Source organism: Macaca mulatta, chromosome 17, assembly GCF_049350105.2.
Source record: "Macaca mulatta isolate MMU2019108-1 chromosome 17, T2T-MMU8v2.0, whole genome shotgun sequence".
NCBI classification, from domain to species: domain Eukaryota; kingdom Metazoa; phylum Chordata; class Mammalia; order Primates; family Cercopithecidae; genus Macaca; species Macaca mulatta.
The window spans coordinates 96,540,242-96,566,156 of NC_133422.1; the positions used below are offsets into that span (position 1 = coordinate 96,540,242).

The following is a 25,915-nucleotide window of genomic DNA, read 5'->3' on the forward strand; positions in this document are numbered from 1 at the left end:
GACATGTTTCAAATAATTAAATCTGGAACTCTTAAATTATTTGCTGAATATATCCTCAGTAATTCAACTTTTGAGATTCTGTTAATATTAATATCCATTTCTGGACTTCTTTAAATAAAGGTCAAAGTGTACATCCTTTTCTTGTCATGTTAATGTGGGTATATGCTTCAGAGATCTTACCTGCCATTAAATTCCTAATGACTGTTTGGGAAAGATGATTTTACAAAGTATATGAAGTAACACTTTTAAAGAAATCATTGAATTTTCAACAGTTCCTGAAGTCTGATAATGTAATTTTCTTACAAATGCCTTTAGTCCTTTATAAGTACAAAGTAAGGATGTCAATTTCAGTATATAAATCCAGGCAAAGCATAAAGAAATATTTTATGTATTTCTTCTCCATTCCTCCAGTTACTTCCTACTTCTGTTCATTCATTCAAAGTTAATTTTGCACAATAAAAATACTTGTTCTTATTCTAGACATGAATGTAACATGCTGTCTTATACTGAGTAAAGAATCACTCAAAATTTTAAAACCTTTAAAAACCATGTGAAAGATGATTACTCTCATCAGAAGGGTCACTGAAGTGCAAACACACCTGCCTGAGAGAAGTAACTTTAAAAAGTTAAAATGTAAGAAAAGAATGCATAAATTGCAATGAATCAACTTTCTATACTTTGCATTAGGAAGTTAAAAAGGGAACATCTGTTGTTTGCTATTTAGAAGACAAAAATGAAGGGAGAGATTTGTGAGAGTTATATGGAGTGCTTAGACATATTCTGTAACAAAAATGCTCTAGCTATTCTCAAGTATTTTTTTACATAAGTACTTTCAATGGTAGAGGAAAGTAAATGGTCATGTTTGCTGGTGAGCCTGAGGGATGGAGTCCCAAAGCATCCGGTAATCGAGAATTTCTTTTGAATCTCGTATTCTACTCAAATATCCTAACAATGATAATCTACTAAATAACTGTTTGGCTTGATATCAAGTATTTAAAGTTACTTAACCATAATTAAAATTGATACTGCATAAAGATAAACCTATGGGTTCTCATACCTATGTACTGCTTGGTTCTCCAAGGGTATTCACATCCATTTGCAAAGTTTGTTAGCTAGCAAAAACCTCCCTTCCCTTTCTTTTTACTAATAAGGTACAGCAATAACAGTTCCTGAACATTTTTCTCATTTTGTGTTCCTATCATCACGTCAGTATCAGCTAAATATCTTGCCTCTTTCTTGCCCCAAATCAATGCTTCCCACACCACCAAGGACAAAGTTTCAGACGACGGCACTCACACTAAGGTGCTGTGGCTTTTGCATTGCACTTGCCTGAACCCCATAGCTCCCTTTTCTATGCTCCCCACTCTGTACATTCCATCTCTCACCTCTCATCTAGCATCACTCCCTGGCTATTACATCACTCCTCAGCAAGCCTATGGGTCATATCCACAGACTTTTGTCTTCTAATATTCAGATTTTCTCATAGTGTGACTCCTACTCCACAATGAAGAAAAACAACGAGAGGCAGCAAAAGGCTCCAAAAAGGAAACAGTAATGCTTTAACAGAGGGGAATCTGAGTGGAAAGGAAATCCCTTCTTTCCTGTCACTTAGGGATGAAGGAAGAGATGAAAAATAGAATAGATCCTTTCTTACAGTCTCAGATAAGCTATTTTTTGGAGTACATATGTGCACCTACACTCACATAGGCAGACATGTATATCTGTGTGTGTGCTTTATCTACAATGATGCAGTGATGCAATACTGTATCAACAGTAATCAATAAAACCAGTTAGGGGAGTTATTTCTCATCAGGCTCTGACAATGACTCACCATGAGACCATAATAGGGGATTTCACATTTTTGGACCTTATCTATGTTTTGGGGTAACTTTATCTACAAAATAAGATGACTGAACTGATAATCATTGAAACTGCTTCTAGGCAAGACATAAGAAAATATACTAGAACATGAATAAGGATAAGAAATATGGAAGTAAATGATGAATAACTTTTATCTTTTTCTCCCAATTCACATTTCCAAACTGATTTATATCAATATCCCTGGAAATTAAATTAGAAACATGGTATGCTAGGATATATATTATTAAGTGTACAGGAGAAGAAAAGGGCTCTGATCAATAGACATGTGGAAAGATTTACCTAGGTCCCCTTTGCCCTTCTCAGCGTATGCGCATAGAGCGTGACAATTAACAAACACTCTCACATGCGTTATCTCATTCAAGTTTTACTTGTGAGTTAAGCAGAATAGACAGAATTATAAACTTAGTTGAGAAATAAGAATATTAAGATTAGAGCAGCCGAATCACTTATTCAAAAGCACACAGGCCTAATGTGGAAGAGCTCTGCAAATAGAAGTCTATTTGGGGTGTGGCCAAAGCTATTAGCAGCATCACAATGAACCATGGGCTTCAGGGAAGAACACTCAGATTTCTTGTTAGGGCTACTCCAGTCTTTGCAGGGTGCTTATGAGTAAGAATACATCCGTTGCCCAGAGTTATAGCAGCCTGGAGTAAGAGATATGCTGTTTCCAACCTCTCTTGTGAACTTTAAGAGCTAAGTCGTAATTAGATCCCACCCAAATCTTTATAAGGCACTTTTTCAGGTAAGTTCATAGGTTTTTAACTTTCTGGAAGGTGGTTTGATAATCTACAAGTTCGTTGCTGCCAGGAAACGTACTTGGAAAGTGAAAGAATAACCCAAATTTTACAACAAAAATACTACCAGCTGGAATTATAAATAATGATAAATAAGTATAGGTTGAGCATTCCTAATTCAAAAATCTGAAACCAAAAATGCTCCTAAATCTGAAACTTCTTGAACACTAACATGATGTTCAATGGTTATGCTCAAAGGAAATGTTCACTGAAGCATTTAGGATTTTTATTTTTAATTTATTTTATTTTTTATTTTTTGGAGACAGAGTCTTACTCTGCTCCCCAGGCTGGAGTGCAATGGTGCAATCTCGGCTTACTGCAAACTCTGCCTCCTGGGTTCAAGTGATCCTCCCATCTCAGCCTCCTTAGTAGCTGGGACCACAGGTGTGTGCCACCACATTCAGCTAATTTTTGTATTTTTAGTAGAGACAGGTTTTTGTCATGTTGACCAGGCTGGTCTTGAACTCCTGACCTCAAGTGATCCACCTGCTTCAGCCTCCCAAAGTGTTGGGATTACAGGCATGAGCCATGGCACCTTGAATTTTCTATTTTTAGATGAGGGATCTTCAAACAGTAAGAATACTGCGAATATATCAAAATTTAAAAAAATCTGAAATCCGAAACACTTTTGATCCCAAGCACTTCAGATAAAAGATACTCAACCTGTATAAAGGCATGAAACATACAACACACACACACACACACACACACACACACACACACACACACACACCCAGAAATGAGTATTGACAAAAATACCCATCTCTGCCTCAGATTTTATTAAAAATTAGAGTGGAATATGGATTTAGTCAGTGGGTAATGTTCTGAAAGATCAAATCAGATAAAAAGCTAGTCAATATTTTTCTTCCAAAAAATTCAAAAAATTTACATTAAAAAATTGGAGCTGAAGACTTGGTCATGAGTTTTATATGACAAAAACATCCTCTCTATTTTTGTCAAGATATTTGATAGTCTTTCTATATTTAAGAATTAGGGACCCAACATGGAAATAATATTTCCTAATAGCCAGTTTCTCTGAGAATTATGATTTAAAATTTTCACTGCTAGTTATAACCAACTATTAAGCATAAGACCAACACTCCTACCAAATGTGAAAGCTAGATATTTTAAAAAAAGAAAAGAAAGAAAATTGGTTGATGGCACTGGAAAGCTTCCAAGGCAACCAGGACTTAAGGGGCCAACATTTGGAAGAAAGGAAAACATATGGAGATGAGCACTGTGTTGTACATTACTCTTTCTCTCAAGAATTTGCTGCTTCGAAAGTGGAGAAAGGCAAAAAGCTGAGAATCAGAGCAAAGCTTTTGGCAATCCACAATGCTAAGGAGACAAAAATTGAAGTTTAGGGCTTGCCAATAAAGAGTAGCCTTGGTAAACATCCAGGTTTTCAGTTGGAGCCCCTATAAACTATACGTTAGCCAAAAATCAAACTAGAAATAGACAAGCTAGCACACACATACATGTGAAAGCCAATTTCAAATATATTTCATACTACAGTAAACTGGAATCTTCTGCCCCAACTGTAATAAAAAGAAAAAAAATCCTCTTCAAAGAAGATAAAATCATAGCTTCTATAGTTTTCTCTCTAAAATGTCCAACACTCAATTAAAAACTACTAAAATTGCCAAAGATACCAAAAGGAACAATTAAAAAAATAAATACATATAGGAGTTAACAGACACAGATTTTAAAATAACTATAATTAATATGTTTAAGAAAATAAATGATGGAGACATAACCAAAGAGCTGAATTAATCAAATGGAAGATTTAAAACTGGAAAAAAAAATACTGGAAAGGAAAATTCAATGGATGAGTCCAATAGCAAGAGAAGAATAAGTAATTTTAAAATGTTTTAATTGAAAATAGCCACCAGAAAGCACAGAACATAAAAAAATGTATAAAATCTAAAAAAGGGAGTAAAAACATGTGGGACATTATGATAAAGACCAGTATAAATGTAATTCAAGTCTAGAATGACAAAAGTGAGAGAAGAAATGTAATACTGAAGGAATATTTGGAGATACTAAAAAATCATGAAGGTGACATGTAAACCTTATATCCCAGATTTAGAATATGCTGCAAACCTCATGCAAGATAAATGCAAATAAACCACCATGTTGATAAGATTATAGACATAAAAGATGAAAGAGAATCTTAAAAGTAGCCAGGGGATAAAGGAACACATACATGTATTAACTTCAAATGAGTAACAATAAGATTATAGATGAATTTCCAAGAAGATAGAGGACAAAAGAATGACACTTCCAGTCTAGAATTCTATGCCCAGTAAAAATATTATTCCACCAAAATAAAGGCAAAATAAAGAAATTTTCACACAAACAAAATTGACAGAATTCATAACAAATAGACTATACTAAAACGAATGAATGAATGAATATCTAGACAGAAGTTAAAAAAACCCTCACAAATGTTAACACAAAAATCCAGGAAGGGATAAAGAGCAATGGAAAGGGTAAATAACTAAATAAATATTGAATATACTGTTAAAAAATAAAAATAGTTTCTGATAAGCTTTATGTATATGTAAAAACAAAAGCAGGATAGGTGATAAGGGGCAAAAAATAGTGAGATTAAGTGACAAAGAAAACTAAGATCCCAATATTTTCACAAAAAGTGGTAAGTATTCAAATTTATATTAGAATCTATTGTCAATATTAAATGTGGTAATATCTAGGGTAATTGCTAAAGATATTATAATATATTTATAAGCCACAAGTCATAATGGTGAAAAATAGGAGAGTGAAAAAAATTCTTGATAAAAAAAATACCAGAAAACAAAGTAAAATGGACACAGAAGAGATTGGACAAATAGAAAACAAATATTAAGATGGTAGATTTAAACTCAATTATATCAGTAATTTATTTAAATGTAAATAGACTGAATAATTCACTTAAAATCAGAGATTATGAGAGTGAGTTCAAAACAAAAACTAAACCAAACAAAATAAACCTGTACTTACAAGATGTTCATCTGAAATATAAAAACATAGAAAAGTTAAAAGCATTGAAAACAATCACCATGCAAATACTAAACCAAAGAAAGCTGGTGTTATTTTACTAATAGGAAATAAAAAGTAAACATGAAAGTGAAAAGCAATATATTATGACATAAGGACATATCTACCAGTGAGATATAATAATTTTATATTAGCCTATAAAGAATGAAGGCAAAAACTGACAGGTCTGGAGGAAATATAAAAAAATTCACAATTGCAATGGGAGATTTTTAAAGCAGTTTGCTTCAGTAACCGATAAAAATGGAGAAAAGAAAGTAAATCAAAAAATAAAAATTAGAACTACAAAATCAATAAACTTAAAGTAAGTGTCATACAGAGAATATTGTATCTGGCTACAAAGTAAAATAAACATTTTGTTTTCAATTTGCTATTTTATTTGTTCTCTGATTATGGTAGATTTAATCTAGAAATTTAGTAATTTATTATTGTAAAAAGATAACCAGACAATTGCTAAATATTTTGCAAGTAAACAAGCACTTCTAAATAATCCTAGGTGAAAGAAGAAATCACAGAATTAGAAAATATTTTACTAAGCGAAAATTAAAATATAACAGAGCGCTACTTTTTAGTGCAGCTACAGCCATGATTACAGGTAGATTTACCATTTTCCATGAATGCTTAAATTCTTCCATGGCTTAAAATCAACAAGCCTACAATTTATACTTGCACCAAGTTAAAAGAACAGCAAATTTAACCTAAACGAATTAAAAACAAATAATAAAATTAAGAAGAAATTTATCAATACAAAAAAATTACAATAGGAAAATTCAGCTAAGCCAAAAGTCATTTCTTTGAAAAAGACTAAATAAAATTTAATACACCCAAACAAAACTGCATGAGATAAAAGAGAAAAGGTACAAGTTGTCAATATCAAAAAAAGGGGGGACATCGCTACAGATTTTATGAACTACTAGCAGAGATATCATGAATGAACCTGCAAATACAATATTAGGTAAAAGAAACCAGACACAATAAAGTACATGCTGCATAACATCACTGATATATAGTTTTTTCAAGCAGGCAAGACTAATACGTTGTGTTAGAAGTCAAGAGAGTGGCTGCTTTTAGGTTTCATTGATTGGAAAAGCACATGAGGATTGCTTCTTGGGGGACTGGTAGTGTTCTATTTTTGATCTGTATGCTCTTCACACAAGTGTATTTATTCACTTTGCAAAAATTCATTAAGTTGCGTGTGATTTCTGCACTTCTTTTAATGTGCTTGTTATACCTCAATAATATTTATTTTGAAAGTGAAATACCATTTTGAATGTAAAAACTGCTATAACATTTATGAAATAGAATTAAATGGCCTCCATATCATCTTCACTATATAGGTTATTTAATAAATCTGCCCAAGTGCTCTACTCTAGTTCAGCTTTAGTCTTGCTTGAGAAATACTGAAAGGATTTTCTAATCAAAATACAAGAAATGCCTTTTGGAGGAGAAATAAAAGCTAGGAATGGACAAAAGAGGATTCTAATTTTTCTCAAAGGTTGGGAAGAACATTTACTTTTTTAGGTTGTCTCCTGGATTTTATGGTGTTTCAAATTTTATGAAACAAGAAAATATAAAGAAAGTCTTTCTGAAAAAAAATATGGTGGAATTCCTATTATTGAAATAGCAACATTCGAGAGAAAGGGGTGGGAGAAGATGAACTAAAGCCATAATTCTTGATATCTCCCTCCCACTTCCAAAGTAGTGACTTCCAAATCTGATTTCTTGCAACTAGCCCTCTGTTCATTTTTCTTATTTGTTATCAAAGAGACCCCAAGTAAAGAGGGAATCATATCAAAATAGGGAATTCAGACAGGGTGCAGTGGCTCACGCCTGCAATTCCAGCAGTTTGGGAGGCCGAAGTGGGTGGGTCACCTGAGATCAGGAGTTCAAAACCAGCCTGGACAACATGGTGAAACTCCGTCTCTACTAAAAATACAAAAATTAGCTAGAGGTTATGGTGTGCACCTGTAACCCCAGCTGCACAGGAGGCTGAGGGGGGAGAATTGCTTGAACCCCACAAGTGGAGGTTGCAGTGAGCCAAGATCGCACCACTACACTCCAGCCTGGGGGACAGAGCAAGACTCTGTCTCAAAAAACAAACAAAAAAACAACCCAAAAAACGCAACCAACCAACCAACCAACCAAACAGAAACCCGAGAAGTTTGTGCAGTAGAAATCGAAAAGTACTACTACTACCATAGATTATATGGCCCAGGAAAAATTACTTAACATCTGTCGGTTTCCATTCTTTCACTTGAAAAATAGGGAGAATATTGTCTACTTTAAATGGTTTTTTAAGCTTTACTGAGACATACTGAACATACAAAAATGCAATTTATTTTGATGAGTTGGACATATTCATAGACTTGTGATAGCATCACCACATCAAAGTTTCTGTGAAGTTCAATGCATATAATGATGAAGTTTGATGAGCTAAGATATTGGTTGCTTTCTTTTTACTTGAAACCATAGGAATATCTCAGTTTTATCAATTTAGCCACATTATTATTCAAAGCGAAAAGTGCTTAAAGAGGACCATATACTTAGAGCCACTCTGACATGAGAATATAGACAAGAGCATGCAAGGTCCTCCATCCCAAGAATTCTGGCACCTACATTTTACAGGTTTATCTCTCCCTTTTTTATTATGTTAGTATTTTCTCTCCTTATGCTCTGCCTTTTTTTAAGCTTCTTGGCTTTTGTTGTGTCTATCTAAGGTTCTTTACAGTGTCAAGAGGTATTTAAATGAAAGAGGCTCATACATTTCTTAACAACAAATCCAACAGACAAATACCAAATATTTCTGTGTGTTATGTAGTTTCTTTACTGGAACTTTAAATACCATGTCAAGATATGCAGTTTATAGCACACCCCATTTTTCCTCCTGAAACAAGATGCTTGCAGCCAATACTGATGCAGCCAATATTGATACAGCCACTATTAATTCAGTTGGTTTAATCAAACCATCTGTGTGTAATACAACCTAAATGAAATCACCTTGAATGTAAGCGCCAGTAAGTGCAGAATAACTAACTTCCTGAAGCCATAAAGCAATTCTCTTGACTTATAATTATTTTCTTCACTTGGAAAATTACTATTTACTGAGAGTTTTACCAAGGGATGTTTTTCCTGCTCAAAATCCTGTCATAGTTTTGAGAATCTGAAATTTCACTGGCTGATTGCTAATCAGAAACACATTAGTCTAGCCTTCTTTCAAAGGAGGCACTTTTAATAAAAATCCAATAGCTTTAGTCCTATGTTTGACTAATGAAACTTATTAAAATTGAGAACCTCACTTGTTTAGTGCCTCTCTCTCTTTTCCAAAGAAAGCTAGCTGATACTGTTAACTCAAATTGGTTAGTATCCAGTGGTCTCAGTTTTCTAGTTCATCCAATGTTGCCATCTAGATCAGCTTGCCAGTTTTCTGGGTTTGTGTGTGTGTGTGTGTGTGTGTGTGTGTGTGTGTGTGTGTGTGTGTGTGTGTGTGTGTGTGTGTGTATTGCTCTTTTCAAATGAATTCTAGTGGCTATTTAGAAGCATGCATGCTGTTGTTGAGGAATATGTTCAATATTACCTACCAGAACTTCAAACTGAAGATCTGAAATTCCTGTGAGGCAATTTGACATTCATTAAGTTACAGACCAGAGTTGTGGAGACTCTAATTGTGGTGTGTGTGTCTGTCTGTGTGTGTGTGTGTGGTCATGCATGTTAGTTAGACCTCTTTTCCTAGGCTTGTCATTATTTCCTATTTCCTCATTGAAGCTTTATTCTCTTTAAATGGGTTTTAACTTTGCACCTAGTGTGACTGCTCTTATGTACACAAGCTGTAATTTTTTAAAATAATTCTGTGCAGATTCCAACCCTAGAAGAAAATAATGAGACTTGTTAAGATAAAACAAATAAAAGTGTCTGGAAGAATCGAGTTCTATAAATACTGGGAGGCATTAAACAGACTTTTAGTGGAGACTTGGGTAGGCTTTTTTTTCCTGTCTCAATATTCAAACCTGTGAATATAGGAGAATTATAGCTTTTACATACCTAAATATAGAGCAGGGTGACTACAGGGAAGGAGGGAGGGCTGTGTGCCACAAATATGTAGAATCTATAGAATATACAGAGATGATTAACCAACTATTTTCAGGCTGCATTTAATGAGCAGCCAACAGGAAGCATGGAGTCAAAGCCAACCCTAAAGAAAGGGGGTGAGGCAGAGACAGGGAGACAGACACTGAACATAAACTGTCAGCATCCAGAGGACAATCCTGTTCTCCAGAGGGCCTTTTCTGTTTGTTTGCTTGTGTGTATGAGTGTATGGAGTACAGATGCAATTTTGTTACGGACATAGATTGCATAGTGTTGAAGTCAGGGCTTTTAAAGTATCCATCCTACAAATTAAAACCACAATGTAGATAGCCTTTTCATGTAACATGTAATTCCTGTGGCAAAGGAACACACTTCTGCCTCAATCTTCTAAGATCTAATTCATGAGGGACTCTACACAGCGTGCAAAAGAAGAAGTGAAAGCTGAGAGGCATCTATCAAATTGTTTTGTTCAATGGGCTCATTGCATAGAGGTCTCTGCATGCTGACAGATCTGCCCAAGTTTTCCAGCCAGTTTGTGGGAGCACAAGGCCCAGAGTTTTCTGTGTCTGCCTCCTGGGCTTTACCAGCACCCACCACACCATGAAGGGTGGCAGTTGTTTGTGGACCTTTGGGCTCTAGTAAGGATAGTGGTAAATAATACTGATGGAAATGTGTGAGACACAATGCAGGTGAAATTTGGGGTATTTTCTTACATTCATGTTTTAAGAAAAAAAAAATCAACAGACCTCTGTCTCTGGAGATGTCAATGAGAATGGTGTAGAAAATTCAAAAAAGAGAAGGGATAGTAGTGTGAGGCCAGTCAGTTATGATGACACCAGTTAGTGCTTAAAAAATGGATATTGCAAATTGCTGTTTCCTTTTTAAAAAAGTGAACAGATAGAAAGACTTAGCTTGTAAACGAATGTTCCTAGGGAGATTCTGCTGAAGAATTCCTTATAACTACTACCATAGAGCAAAAGGAAAACCCACACAGACACAAACATTGTACCTTTACCTTCAGGTTAGCCTGATTTGTTAGTATAGAAAGTTGCAAAAAGTACTTAATACTGTAATATGCATCTCAGTTTCACTTGGCTATACAACAATAAACCATGCAGAAAGTAAAAATGATAACATTTATGGGAGTGTTTGGACACCGGGGCATTTCTAATGATAAAAATTCTGTCAGTTCAGCAACAGTAGCATGGGAACAGGAAACCTTTGCTCATTAGTGCCATATTCTTGAAACTTCAGGAACTTTTGTAACTTTTTATAATTTTCCAAAATGCAAAGGCATTAGGATGCAGAAAATAAAAGTTGGACAAACATGAAATACTTGAAATATTATAGGAAAACTTCAACTTTGCTTCACCCTTTTTAGTGGCTTACTCCAAAAGGAAAGTCTAAGAGATGATGGAACAAACGTGTCTGAACTCTGCTGTCCTGTATAGCTTTTAAAACTATTGTCCCATGCATTGAACAGAAAGAAGGGGAGGCAGAGCTGGAGAAGGCTCTTTTCTGCAGGGTGGCCATCATTTGTAACATTACTGTCCCAGGAGCTTCTGCATCATGTTCTCCCAAAGGATTAGAAATTATTCTACTACAAGACACATGCACATGTATGTTTACTGCAGCACTATTCACAATAGCAAAAACTTGGAACCAGCCCAAATGTCCATCAATGATAGACTGGATAAAGAAAATGGGTCACATATACACCATGGAATACTGTGCAGCCATAAAAAAGGATCAGTTCATGTCCTTTGCAGGGACATGGATGAAGCTGGAAACCATAATTCTCAGCAAACTATCACAAGAACAGAAAACCAAACACCGCATGTTCTCACTCGTAAGTGGGAGCTGAACAATGAGAACACACGGACATGGGGAGGGGAACATCACACACTGGGGCTGTTGGGAGGTGGGGAGCTAGGGGAGGGATAGCATTAGGAGAAATACCTAATGTAGATGACGGGTTGATGGGTGCAACAAACCACCATGGCACATGCATACCTATGTAACAAAATTGCACATTCTGCACATGTACGTCAGAACTTAAAGTATAACAATAATAAATGTTCATCAGTGACAGACTGGATTAAGAAAATGTGGCACATATACACCATGGAATACTATGCAGCCATAAAAAAGGATGAGTTCATGTCCTTTGTAGGGACATGGATGCAGTTGGAAACCATCATTCTCAACAAACTATCACAAGAACAGAAAACCAAACACCACATATTCTCACTCATAGGTGGGAAATGAACAATGAGATCACTTGGACACAGGAAGGGGAACATCACACACCAGGGCCTATTGTGGGGTGGGGTGGGGGGAGGGGGGAGGGGGGAGGGATAGCATTAGGAGATATACCTAATGTAAATCATGAGTTAATGGGTGCAGCACACCAACATGGCACATGTATACATATGCAACAAACCTGCATGTTGTGCACATGTACCCTAGAACATAAAGTATAATAATAATAATAATAAAATTGTAGGAATGAACAGAGGGAATCTTGTGGTTGACATTCTAGCCTGTTCTAGGGGTGCATCCAGGAAGACACTAGAATATAATGCTGACCTTTATTATGATTTAGGATTCATTGAGTTAATTCTAAAACTGTACATATTTGTCAGACTTGTGTTCAGATACTACACCTGGCCACTATGAGTCCCTGAAGAAATTCCTTCACTTCCTCTCATCCATGAAATGAAAATGATATCAACTATGTCCTGTTGTTGGGAGAAGTATGAGATGTGGTATGCAACACTTCCAATCTGAGCAGATGCAGTGAAGATGTCTGGTTACTTTCCCTACACTTTCCTTTAATTTGTCAGGTATGAAACCAAGAAGACTGTTTCTACCTAGCATAGATTTGTACAATATCATCATCCCTGTATTCAAATCAGATCCTACCCCAGAGAGAAGTGAGACAGCAAAAGGATTCAGTCTTCCCTACTACCCAAAGTCTGGCCTCAGCATGAAATTCTCTTCATGAAAACAGCAGTCATCTCATTTGCTAGAATAAGGGTGAGGTAACTACTGAACAATCTAAGCCACAGAAATGATTAAGGTGCTGGTGGCATTTACTTATGCAGAAAGATTAATAGAGTTAAACAATTGTAAGTTGGCCAAATGGTGAGAAGAATAAAAAAGCCATGAACAAATATTTAAAGGGCATGTTGTATCCAAGGATAAGCAGGAATTATTTACAGAAATTCAAAGAGATAAAATGAGGCATGTGTTGGAATAAAAAGATACTAAGCAATGAGATTTGGACTATTTTAAAGACTTTTTCAAAAGAAACAGAATTGTTGGATTCTGAAGAAAACAAACAAGCAAATACCCATCCATCATGCAACAGTTTCCTGAGAAAAGACAGTGCATTCATGTCTAGCTATTGAGCCCAGTAGTTACATGTTACCCCTGGAAAATATCATTGGAAGAGATATTATTCTGTCTATAAATTTGTTCATCTACTCTAATTGCCAGCTCTTTGCCATTTGCTTATACCTTAGAAGCTGTTTGTCATTTTGACAAAAATTAACATAGAAAAAAACACAAATGTAAAATCATTACCTTAATTATGTCTCTCTATGTAATAGGTAGATAAAGAAGACGTAGAACATATTATCACTACTTGAAAACCTTAGGCATAAAAATACGGAGCAAATCTATCCATGAAAACATTCCACGTAGAGAAAATGAACCATGGTAAATGGCCCTTCCAAAGTTTATGACTATTTCTTTCTATATAATGCTTAAACTTGAGTAATATTTATCATTAAGCAAATTAACTAATATTTTAGTTTGCCAATTATTATTTGCTATGATAGTAATTAAGGAGTCTGAAAAGCAGCCATTGCTTAATCACAAATCTATTATATTTATATATAAAGACTAATTCTCAGAAAGACCATTCATCTTCCTCTGTTTTATAGAGACAAGTCACTCAGTCCAAACACAAATACATGTGATGAAAGGAATATTCTTCCCAAGTAAGGAAACACCAAGCATTGCCTTCTAATGGTACCCGAATACCAACTAGTACTAATAGTGTTGGGCTGAACATCAAATCGCATGGAATAGTTAACGTATTAATACTCTCAATTAGAAACCCAGATATATTGTCACTATAAAAAGATGATCACATAAAGTGTACTGGTTGGGTAAATGGTAGGTTAAAACTATTTCGATGCTAACTCTACCACTTCGTAGTAAAAAATATAAATTTATTATGGAAATTTGAATGCCAAATACTATACAGTTAGGATAAGGATTGAAAACAGAATCTTGAGTTTGATCACTTGCAGGTCATGGGTAACCTTGACAAGACCAGTTTTTTTACTGCGGACAAACACCTGTTTAGAAAAGGTCCGAGAAAGAATGGGAGAAGGAGAGTTGTAATTTCTCTTTCAAAAAGTTTTTCCAATAACAGACAATTAATTCAACAGCTAGAGAGAAATGCATGATCAAGAGGGGATTTCTTTTTAAGATGGGATAATTACTTAAGATGCTCTAAATATTAGAGCATATTTAAATGCTGGTGAGGATAATACAGGAGGATGTGGGATAATACAGTAGGATGATGCAGAAGAGGGGAAAATTATTGGATTGATTTCCCTGAGTAGGAGAGAGGGTCTAATGCTAAATTCGAGGAGATCTTGACCTTAGATTACAGCACTAGGAGTTTATCCCCCAGTTCAGTAAAAAAATAAAAGGAGGAGTAAATGGACAGATCTGCAGATAGACTTATAAAAGCAGTTGTGAAGTATGTGAATATTTACTTCTTATTTCTACTTTCTCAGACAAATAGAAGTAAGGACATAGCTGAGAGTAGAAATGGGAGAGGAAACATAAGATGTTTGAAGGGAAGTAAGTTAAGAAATATGATCATGTTAAGTGAAAATGGATTAAAAAAAATAAATGTACCAAGGGGCCCCCTGAGGTTACTGACTGTGAATTTAAAGTCGTACCAATGTGTCTGTGTATTTTTCTTCAGCCAAATTCAGCCTTGTAAGTGCAGGTAAATAGTAAGCAGGCAGTTGGACTAACCAGTTAGCAGACCTTCTCCTAATCCCAGCCCCACTCTTTAAAGCTATGCAAGCTTTTCATTTTGTTTGTTTCAGATTCCTCATTTGTAAAATGAATGAATGGATAATATTAGTGCATTATCCATTACTGGATAATTTAGTGTATTAATGAATGGGTAATGTAGTGTACCTACCATATGGGTTTGTTGTGAAGATTAAATAGTACTCAACAGATGCAGAGTGTCATGCAGGTAGTTGTTAAATACATCAATAATTATCCAATTATAGCCATTGCTATGTGTTCATTGATCTCAATTGGTATTCTATGCTTCTGCTGCATATATGCCCTGACAAATGTGGTATGTTTCATTCACTCAACAAGTACTTCTGAAGTGTTCGCTGTACGCCAAGCACTGGTGAGACAGTGACTTTGAAGTGGCCCTTCCCTATGGTGATGCCATATGGGTTCCTATCAATCGCAATATCAAAAACCGTAAAATCAAAAGGAGAAACACACATCCCACAAAATAAATTACAAAACACAATTTTATGAAAGGAGACATTTTTCTGAATGACAAAGTAGTACCTATCATAAAATGGTGTAGACTCTGTGTCTGGATTTCTACACGTCCCTACTGTTATCCTGTCACCCCGGTAAACAGCAAATGGTGACATTTTCATGTGATCCGAGTTTACTAAATTGAATGCTGCACCATTATAGACAAAAACTACTAAATTAGTTGTTTTCATTTTTTTTAAATTTATTTATTATTATTATACTTTAAGTTGTTTTCTAATGCAAACACTGTAACTGGCTTTAAATTGCATTGACGTCTCTGAAATGGTCTCTTAGAGATTTGGATTCGTATGTGTGTGTTTTAGTTGTTGGGTGCTAAAACAATATTTGAAATATTATATAACATTTGTATTATCTAAATATCATTGTCCTCTTTGGCTAAAGTTTCTCACCATTTGGGGAGACATTAATATAAATTATATCTAGGAAAAATATAGAATTCCAGAAGTAAGTGGATAAATCATATTTAGAAACCTTTCCTTTTAAATTTCTACCATTAAAAAAAAATTAAGTAAATACAATTTAGAAGACATAACTTTATACCAAAGAGAAGGGAGGTTCTTGTTGAGTTTGAAAATATTTTTTCTCACAGTAACATTATACAGAATGGAATTACTAACAAAAATCACAAGTTTGGGGCTAAATGTAAAAGTATTCAAATTCAAAATGTAAAGTGAAACCTATAATTGATTATGGTAACTTTGGGACAGAAGGTTTGGTGTATCTGAAATCTTGTTAGGAAAGGTCACAGGATGTCTTCACCAGAGAGTTGGCCATAGATTATTAAGTATTTTTTAATAGATGTAAGCTCAACTCAATCTATGGATATAACTAAACCCAAAGCAAACCATGTTATTTATGTTTAATTACATTATACCTAACCTGCTACACTATTTTACACTTCACTTACTGAACTACTGAGGTATTAAACATTTTCAGAAACCTATAGCAAATATGGATGTGAAATCATAACAATTAAGCCACAGGAAGAAAATGCATAATCAATGAACGCCTTTTTTGTCTCTAACATTATTTCATTGACCAATCTGGTAATATTCTCATAAGATTCCCTGCTTAGAAACTGCATTTATAGTATGTCCCTTGTTAAAAACAAAACAAAAAAATTCAACATTTTAATTTAGAAGACCAAAATTTGATCTAACCTTAATACAACTAACAAATAATAAAATTATAATTATCAAAAAGTTAGCAACAAGTATTAATATGTAGTAAGACTCCAATGGGTACCTTAGAAAATCAACATCAAAGAGAAAATATCTTCCAAAAAATAAAAAATGCTTTGAAGAAAAATGTTCCCTTGTTTTAGTTTAACCTAAACAGCCAAAATAAACAAGCACATGGTCTTTGTGTGAGCACATGGTAATGACACTAAAACAGTAGCACAAAAAACAGTGGCTTTTTTTTTTATTTTTTTTTTTGAGACGGAGTCTCGCTCTGTCACCCAGGCTGGAGTGCAGTGGCCGGATCTCAGCTCACTGCAAGCTCCGCCTCCCGGGTTTACGCCATTCTCCTGCCTCAGCCTCCTGAGTAGCTGGAACAGTGGCTTTTTGATGACTATTTGCTGTGGATTATTTTCTGAGAGGGTAGACACTTGTTTCCTTACATAGCACCTTGTAAGAAAGAAGGGCACTTTTCTTAGGATAACTGATGAATTTCACTATCACACTGGAGCAAAGCAGTTTTATTTCTATAGGTGTATATACCTTTCTGCTTTTTATGTTATGCATTAACTTGAAAACACATTTTAAGTATCTCACTTTCCATTCCTTATACATACTGTAATCTATTTTAGTTAAAATGTTAGTAAGAAGACCATGCACCTAGTGATTAAACATACATGGCACGTAATACCATAGCTCTTATGATCACAGCCCCAAAAAAGTAAATCTCAAGAAACAATTGCATTAGCAGCCACGCCAAGGATTTAGAAAGGTTATTATCCTGTAAACAATTATGGTTCTTGTTTGATTGAAAAAATTCATAATAAAAACATAACACTTTGGGGGATAAAATGTTCATTATACATCATTGTAATCAGTTTCTACTATAGTTTTCATTTTTGTTAAGATTCCAAATAATAAAACTATTTGCAAACTGTTGATTTCCTTGTAAATTCCCCTTTAACTAAATCAATATATGTAAATATCTATGTTCATATATTAGTGAAGCTTTAAAATGAGGTTGTTTATATTCTTGCATTCTTATGAATAATCCACAAATATGTAATCCCTCTAATTCTCTTTAAAAATATATAATTATATTTATTTAGGGAAAGTAAAAAAGGTATAAAATTTGAGAAGTATTTTTATGTCTAAAATTATCTAGTTAGATCACTCTGGTTCAAGGATACTTTCTTTTTTAGCTTGGGCCTATTGACCTTCCATATTTCACCCTAATCCAAGGGCAATGAGGAGAACCCAGTGTATGGCAACCACTCTATCAAGATTTGAGAGCCTATGAAGATGCAGAAAACACAGACTTTGCTTCTTACCTACAATCAACTGAATATGTATACTGAATTATTATCAGGTATAAACAACAACGGTGAGGTATGAAATGCCACAGAATTATTTTTAATTGTATCCAGTGAGGGAAGGCTTCTCAGAGGAGACTGCATTTTCTCTCAGCTTTTCAAAATGAGAAGAATTTCATAATTTCAACAGGTGAATGTAGAAGTGTGGAGAAGATGCTAGGCACACAGTAAAGCACAAACAAAAGGACAAGGATTTGAAAGCATATGACTAATTTTTTGGGGGGGCAGCACTGAATTGTGTTTGAAATCTGTGGAGGTTGGTGGAGGGTAGATGGAGCTGAATCTGGAAAAGTGGGCTACAGTCATGCTGCCTACCACACCATTAATAGCCATCTTGCAAATTTCTGTCCTTCATAAGAGCAAGTTAACTGGTACAAACATCGCTCTTCTATAGGGGGAGGGGTGATGGAGATAGGAAAGAGTGTGTGTGCAGGGCTCCAACTCGGTAATCTTTACATTAAATAAATTACTACTTAATAAAGGATTTTTAAAAACCCTACATTTAAAAAATGTGTATTACCCTTCCCCAAAACACAAAATGTGGAGCTATTCTTTATTCTGTTTTCAAGCATATCAAACTATATTCTACTTGACAATGTGCTTAAAATTTCTATGCCTCTTTTTTTCTGCCAGTGGGACAAGATTTGTTCCACCTCAAGGTCTCTGCACACACATTGCTTTTTCCACCTGCTCTTAAAATCTCTGCATCCTTCTTACCTGTCAGCTCTCAACCTGTGGACTCCAGTGTTGCCCACCCTGAACTACTTTATCTAATTAGATCCCTCTCCCCACCCCTTTCTCCCCCATAATTCTTTATCCCAGCTCTCTTCATGCTTTACAGGACTTTGAATTTTATCATTTCTTATTTGTTCCTTTCCATAAGCAATGACTCTCTACCCCATGTTTGTGAGTTCCATGATGGCAGGAACTTCAACTCTTCTATTCACTGCTGTATATACATAATACCTGCTACAAAGCCTAACAGATTGGAAAGATTCAATAATTGTTATATTAATTATTTTCAGCTATAAAGACATATAAAACCATCAGACTTAAATGTTGTATCTTTAAATTAATAAATATGATTTTTTAAAATTTTCTGAGGGCCATTCCCTATGTAAAGAGTGCATAAGAAGAAGGGAAATATGCTTGAAAATATGTCCTAAAATAATATTTAATTAAATAAATAATTATATTGTTATATATAATATAAAAGCATATCATTAAATGTTGATATATAATATACACAACATAAAGTCTTAATATTTGTTTTGCTTAAAATTAATGATACTAATAATCCTTTTCTGATACTAAAGAGATATATCTGTATTTTTCTCCTCTGAATAATATATATACTTATACATAAGAAATATAAGAAGAATAAAAAATTCTCATAAAATTTCCTTATAACATATCTTCTCTTCTACTTTCCTGTCAAAAGTAAGGTAGAAAAGTGACCTAAAATATATTTTTCTTATAGAACATTGAAGATTGCTTATCATTTCAAAATCAGGAATACCAACAGAGCAGTCAGGGTTGAAAATGGAGAAATGGACCATTAGAAAACTCAGATATCTTTCTATACTGGCAAAAAAGTAAACCCTCAACTGAAAATTCATTAAGTGTAAGGCAAATCCTCCTTCGCCACCCAATATGGCACAAAACATTTATTGTTCATATTTATAAAATAATCTACTGCCTATATTCTTAAGAAATACACACAAGTTTTAATCATTCTTTATATTAAAATAAGCTTATTTAGTAGATAGTATGTTAATTTACTACATGTAGACAGCCAATTCGGAGCTGTATGTGGTGAAAACTGTGTTCTAAAAGATAGTCTGTTTGATGGCATAAGAGGATAAGCACAATTTAAGTCATAATAGGTTGATCCTCTGTCTATCAACAGTGATTAAGGCAGTTGAGTTGGTCTTGTTACACAAAGGTGGGCTGAATAAGGCTCTAGGCTAACATGGAAAATTAAAATCCATTTTTTTTTAATGGCTTCTACCCTGGTCTGAAAGTATGATTGATCCCAAATTCTCCAACAAGAAGTTCCTATTTTACTTATACAATTTTATTTCTATAACAGAACTTCCACTCTGATTTTCTTCCTATCTTTGCCTTTGAAGCTTGATGATAAGAGCAACTAATCTCCAATTTCTTAAACTTGACAACAAGCAATTGTCCTTTTAAAATATTTAGCATTAGCCTTTAAAAAAAAGCATCAAAACTTTTGGTCATCAATTTGCAAATGTAAGGACACGCACTCACTCACTGAGAAACACATGTATAGCTTATGCTTCTATCCACCGTCTTTGGAACAACAGGGCATTTAAAACAAATACAGCTGGGAGCCGAGAATGTAATGTGCTGGGCAAACATATTCTCCCATTAACGTAAATATATTCTTCAATGTTTCCTACCAATCCCACTTGGTTATGAAAAGCTAGCAATGCCCATTTCCCCCACAGAACACGCCACATGCTCTCAAAACCACCAGCCTTAGCAACTGGATGTAGAGACAGGCAGGGAGAGAGACAAAAGCGCCTGGCTCCTGAGAAGGATGCCTTCTCAGACCCTGGCATTTCAAAGGCAGCGAAAGAAGGTCATCCTCGCAACTAGTTTCTCAAAGAAATACCTGTAGTAAGGTAACTATTCTAGTCACCTTTATATAGTAACGGCTTGTGTCTCAGGCAATTCGCCAGTTTTTCAATTAAAACTGACACATATTAGGGATTTTTACTTCTGCCTCCCTGCTCCCCGCAATTCGGATTCTTTCTTTAGACTCCCTGAGCCTCTGTCCCCATCCCAGGATTTGATTGAAGGGCTGCAGGGCCCCGGGCTGCGCGCTAAGCAGCCTTCTGCTAAACCTCAGCGGACTGGGCCATAGTTCACACATCCTCCACTCCTTCTACAGCAGCTCCCGCTGCGGGCACCGCCAGGATCCCCACACTTGGCCAAGGTCTGGGAACCCGGGGGGGTTTCCAGGAGACCCCAGGGACCGAGTGAGGCCAGGCCCACCCCATAGAAACCCCCGCCAGCTCAGATCAGACTGCGAGCAGCCGCTCGACCCCGGGTGTGGCAGGAAGGGGTACCCCACGTTCCAGAGCCGGATCCTGTCCTCCCGGGAAGCCGAGACTCAGGGGGAACAGGTTTCCAGAGCCCAGCCCGCAGGGACGCAGAGGGCAGGAGCCGCCTGGGAGGAGCAGCCAACTTGCCAGCTCTGGCTACTGCACTTCTCGGCGGCCACAGGTTGCCCGACGGCGGACTCCAGGGTCCCCGCGACGGCGCCCGGAGTGCTCCGAAGGGAGGCCGAGGCCAGGTGGGCCAGGAAAACCGAGGGAGGGAAGGACCCTGGAGAAGCTCCGTTTAGGCGGGGAGGGGGCGACCCGGGGTGCATTTCCCGACCGTGACCCTCACAGACCTTGGCGCCGCAACCTGCGCTTCTTGAGACCGAAGATGCGCACTTTGGAGAAGATATCCACCAGGTTGCCGTTGCAGAGCCCGCGGTTCTTGCTGGGGCTGCTCCGCCTCCTGCTGGCAGACGGCCGGTCCCAGTGCTGCTCCCGCGCCTGCCGCTTCTGGCGGATCAAGCCGCTGGCGATGGCCGCGGCCATGGTGGCCCCGGGAATGGGTCCGGGGAGGGAAGGCGCGGGAGGACTGCGAGCCGGGGGCACCGGAGGGGAAGGCGGCGGCGCAGACTGTGGCTCGCACTCGGGGCACAGGAGGGGGCGCCAGGCGGGACTAGGGAGAGGGGAAGGGGCGCTCAGTCCCGACTGGGACCCATCGCCCTCTCCGCGGGGCGCGGGACCAGGCGCGCAGATGCGCCCGGGGCGCAGCCAGACGATCCCGGGAAGCCGGAGGTCGTGGCCGCCGCCGCTTGGCCACGTCCGAGTGGAGAACCGGACCGCGGCTGCGGGCGCTGCCGGTAACCGCTTGTTGTCGGAACGCTGGCGGGGGTCGCCACCGCCACTCGCGCTGCCTTCTCGCCCTGCCCGCCTCCCGGGCGGGAGGTAGAGTCGGTCGGCCGCTGGCTCCCCGGGGGCCGGCCGGAGGGCGGGTCCCGGCAGGGTCTCTGCGTGTCCGTCGGTCCGGGTCGCGCTGGGCAGGACTCAGCGCCGGGCTCCAGCTGCCCCCGGGCCGGTGCCGCCGCCGGCGCTGCCTGCTCTAGGCTTCTGCCAGTGATTGTCAAGTGCTTTGGAAATCAGCATCTGGAGAGACCAATCTTCTCCCCTGAGATCTCTAATCAAACGCTCCGTTCCCACCCCACTACACCCCCTCCACCTATGTGGTCCCCCCTCCTGATGTACCTCTTCAGAAAGAAACAAAACGTAAAGATAATAATGATTTAAAAATAATAAGAAAGCAAGCTAAGATGGATTGCAGGGGTGGGGTGCTAAGAGGCCGAGCCAAAGCAGGTGGAATTGAAGGAACATCGGGGCGCTTTTTCTTAGATGCAACTCGCTGGTTCCCGAGGCTTCCGCGGCTTGGTTGGGGCTTCTCGGTCTTAACGTGGTTCCCGGTGCACAGAAACTCTCAGCAGCGGTTGGAGAGCTAGGTGGTTTCCGCCCTCCCTGCTAATCCCGCAAGCACCAACGCCCCCCCGCCACCCCCAACCCCAGGGTGGAGGGAGGAGGGAGGCGCCTCCACTCCTCACCTAGTCCACCCAAACTTGCAGGACCCTCCTTTCTGCTGCAGGAAGGATAGGTTTGTCATTTTGAAAGGCTACACGGAGCAAAAAGGAGGGAAGAGAAGGAGAGAAGCTGTGATTATGCGAGATAGAAAGACCCCACTCCCAAATATGCTCCCCAGCCCTGGGAGGAGGAGATGACTGCCGCAGTAGCTGCTACAGAACAGCAGCTGGGTAGGATAAATGCCCAGGAGAATATTGAAGAAGTCAGGGCAGAAATATAAGGGGCAGAGGCGGATGTCACACTATTCCAGGGACAGTGAAAAGCAGCCAGACAGGACACTCCAATTTCAGCTGTCGTCTTCTGGTGTCCCTGGGCAGAGAAGCTCTGTCAGAGAGCAAAGCCATCTGAACTGTGTCTGAAATTCAAATACAACAGCCGCCGTCTCCCCTTGATTTTCTGTCTGTGTCCCGACAGTGGTTCTCTCTTGGATAACTGAAAATGTGAAGGTCTAAGAGAAAGGGCGGCAGTGGAGGGCACCCGAAAAAAACAAAAAGCGGGGGGGGGGGGTTGGGGGGTTGGGGGGTTGGGAGAGAAACACTTCATGCTTGGATGAATACAGTTCCGTGGTTTCTAGGATACACCCGAGTGGCAGAACCAAGTGCAGCTCTGACTCCAGGCTTCTTACTTTTCTCCCCGTCCCTTTACACTGCTTTGCCTATCAGCTCAGGCAGCTAAAGAAAAAGAAATGCTCAAACTAGACTTCTAGAAATTCAGTGTGAAGCAAGGGGGAAAGAAGACTCACTTGGTAATCAAGAGACTTGCAAGAACCTTCTTCTCCAGTGACTGCTTTAGAGCCAGAAAGAGGGCAGGCACACTACGCAGGCAGCCCTGGGAGCAGTTCTCAACCAAAACACACTTTCTCTTTGTCTCAGGAATAGGCAGTAAAGTACTCGCCACCAGGCAACTGGGGGGAAGTGCAGCAGATTACAGGGTGGCTGGGCACCTTCTGCTCTAAGCAACATATCCACAGCTTCTCCACGGAAGCAGACACTGCTGGGCTGCTGTTCGTTACCTTCACTCCATATTAACCAACAAGTCTCCTTTCGGGAAGGAAATGCAACCTGATGAGAATGTGTAGATTTAGATCTAAGGCAGGCATTATTGGCTTTAGGAATGTGTATGTCATATATAATATTAAAAAGTGTACTTGTGGAAGTTTATTTTCTATACTTTGCTAGTTACCTCTACAAATTCTACAGTTATTAACAGAAATATGCCAGAGTTGTTTTGCTAGAAACCTGCAATCCCTAGTCACTCATAAAATAGCAAAAGTGAGAAAAAGGGGCATGCTAATTATTTTGCTCTGCCTTTACCTCTTTATTTTCTGTTTCATATGTCTTTTTTCTTCCATTTTTTTTTGTGAGTGTACATTTATATTGTGTTGCTATAGTCCTGCTTAAAAAGGGAAAGACGTCTATAGAGAGAGGAAAATAACTAATTAAATGGCTACTGAGTGTGTCTGTTGTTTTAATTCACTGAAATGAGTCCTACTGAACATTAAGAGTCACTACTCTTGGTTTCCATTATTGAAGAAAGGCCATCTGTACATTTCAGACGTTCTAGATTTGAATTTGCAAGTGTCTGTAAGATTAAAGCATCCAGGTTTATTATCTAAGGCTTCTTGCAGTGAGTGTTTCAAAAAAGTAAAATGTTAAGTATAGTGACCTCTTAAATCTAGTACGACTTCCCCAGCCAATACACTTAGTTTATTTTTAAAGATTCTTTAAGCCTTTTGATGTATGTGCCAACTATATTAATTTGAAAAGAGTGACATTAAGCTTCTTGTTCTTATAGCTGTGCCTATATTTTTGCAGGTATTTTCTTATGCTGCAGTCTTTCCCCCAAATCCTTGGACTGGGGGGTCAGGAGGTCAGTTTTTGGCCCTCTCAGAGCCCTCCGTTGTTCAGCAGCCTCAGACCAGCCTGACATTCAGCACCGCGGACAGGGATCCCGCCCCAGCCATACCTCTCCCAGCAGAAGCAAGTTCGCTGATTGATTGAGAAAAGCGCTGGCTGTGAGGGTCTCTGACACTTTCCTCCCCTAAAAGCAGTTTCTCACTTTTTTTCCCTCAAGGTGGGAAAGAAATTATTCTTCACAGCTTCTACCGACATTAATAACACACCTTGGAGCACAAAGCCTTTCAGCTTTTCCATAACTGAGAGATACTTTCTTTCTCGAGCGTTCCGACCCCTGGCGCAGCGCCTGAAACAGCGGACTCCAGAGTCTCCCGGCATCTATTCTGGCTGTGAATTTCAGGAGCCTCAAGCGGTCATTTCTCTTCTACATATCTTCCTATTTTAAGGGAGCTTGGAGAGGGGGGCAGCATTGGGATAATCAAGGTCTTTTAGCTTAATATCTGCGTTTTCATTTTACCTCCCCAAAACGCTGTTTAGTTGTTTACGAATGGAGGTAAGTGAAAGAAAACGCAAGAGAGCCATCTGCTGTCTTAAGCTGTGATAAAAGAGTGTGCAAAGCTAGGGTGAAAACCGATTCAGGACCGGTGAACACAAATGTAAAGGTTACTGTAGTTCAGAAAATAATTTCTCACTCATCAGAACCTCCTTGAGTTGTTAATTCCACCTTTGACGTAATAAAGAGGAAAATAAAGTACTGCCCAGGTGGTGTAGCTCCTGACCAAGCTATCAGGAGCCTGAACTCTCATTTCAGAGGTTCTTGCTTCATTTCTTGACTCTGCAACTTCCTAGCTGTATAACGACCTCCAATGTGTTGCTTTAGTCTCTCTCAGCCTTAATTTCCTCATCTCTCAAATTGAGATGAAAACAGAACCTCCTTTTCAACTGTTGTGAGATTAAATTTAGTAAATAAATGTAAGGATCCTAGTACCGCATCTGGCGCACCCTAAATAATTGAAAATGACAGCTATGACTGTATTATCATCACCTTCCAGACTACCCATTTCTATCTTGTAAATTCTTTTGAGGTTTTCATGTATTTTCAGTATCAAAATATATGTATTCCTATATTTCCTCACCCCCTCCACAGTGGATTCATGACAAAATTTTAAATAATTAGAAACATACAAAATTATTTTAAGTTTTGATGAAATAAGTCCCAAGTTCAAACCTTAGTTATTATTGACTAGATTTGTGAACTGAGTCCCGTGAGCCTACTTTCACACCAACTGATTATTGATAATAAAAACATTTCTCCACCTTTCAGAGACTATGATGAGGGCCTCTGAGAGAGTACTTCTAAAAACACTAAAGTACTAT

General features: G+C 38.1%; 1 protein-coding gene across 1 annotated transcript in view; it reads right to left on the reverse strand.

Annotated features, from left to right (window-relative positions):
• The window catches only part of FGF14 (fibroblast growth factor 14), a 195,683-nt gene extending 173,120 nt beyond the window's left edge, over nt 1–22,563 (reverse strand). The window contains exon 1 of the mRNA XM_001093573.5: nt 21,413–22,563. Coding sequence (XP_001093573.1) covers nt 21,413–21,605 — 193 coding nt within the window. The 5' untranslated portion in view covers nt 21,606–22,563. The remainder of the gene's footprint in view (nt 1–21,412) is intronic.
• Nucleotides 22,564–25,915: the final 3,352 nt, after the last annotated feature.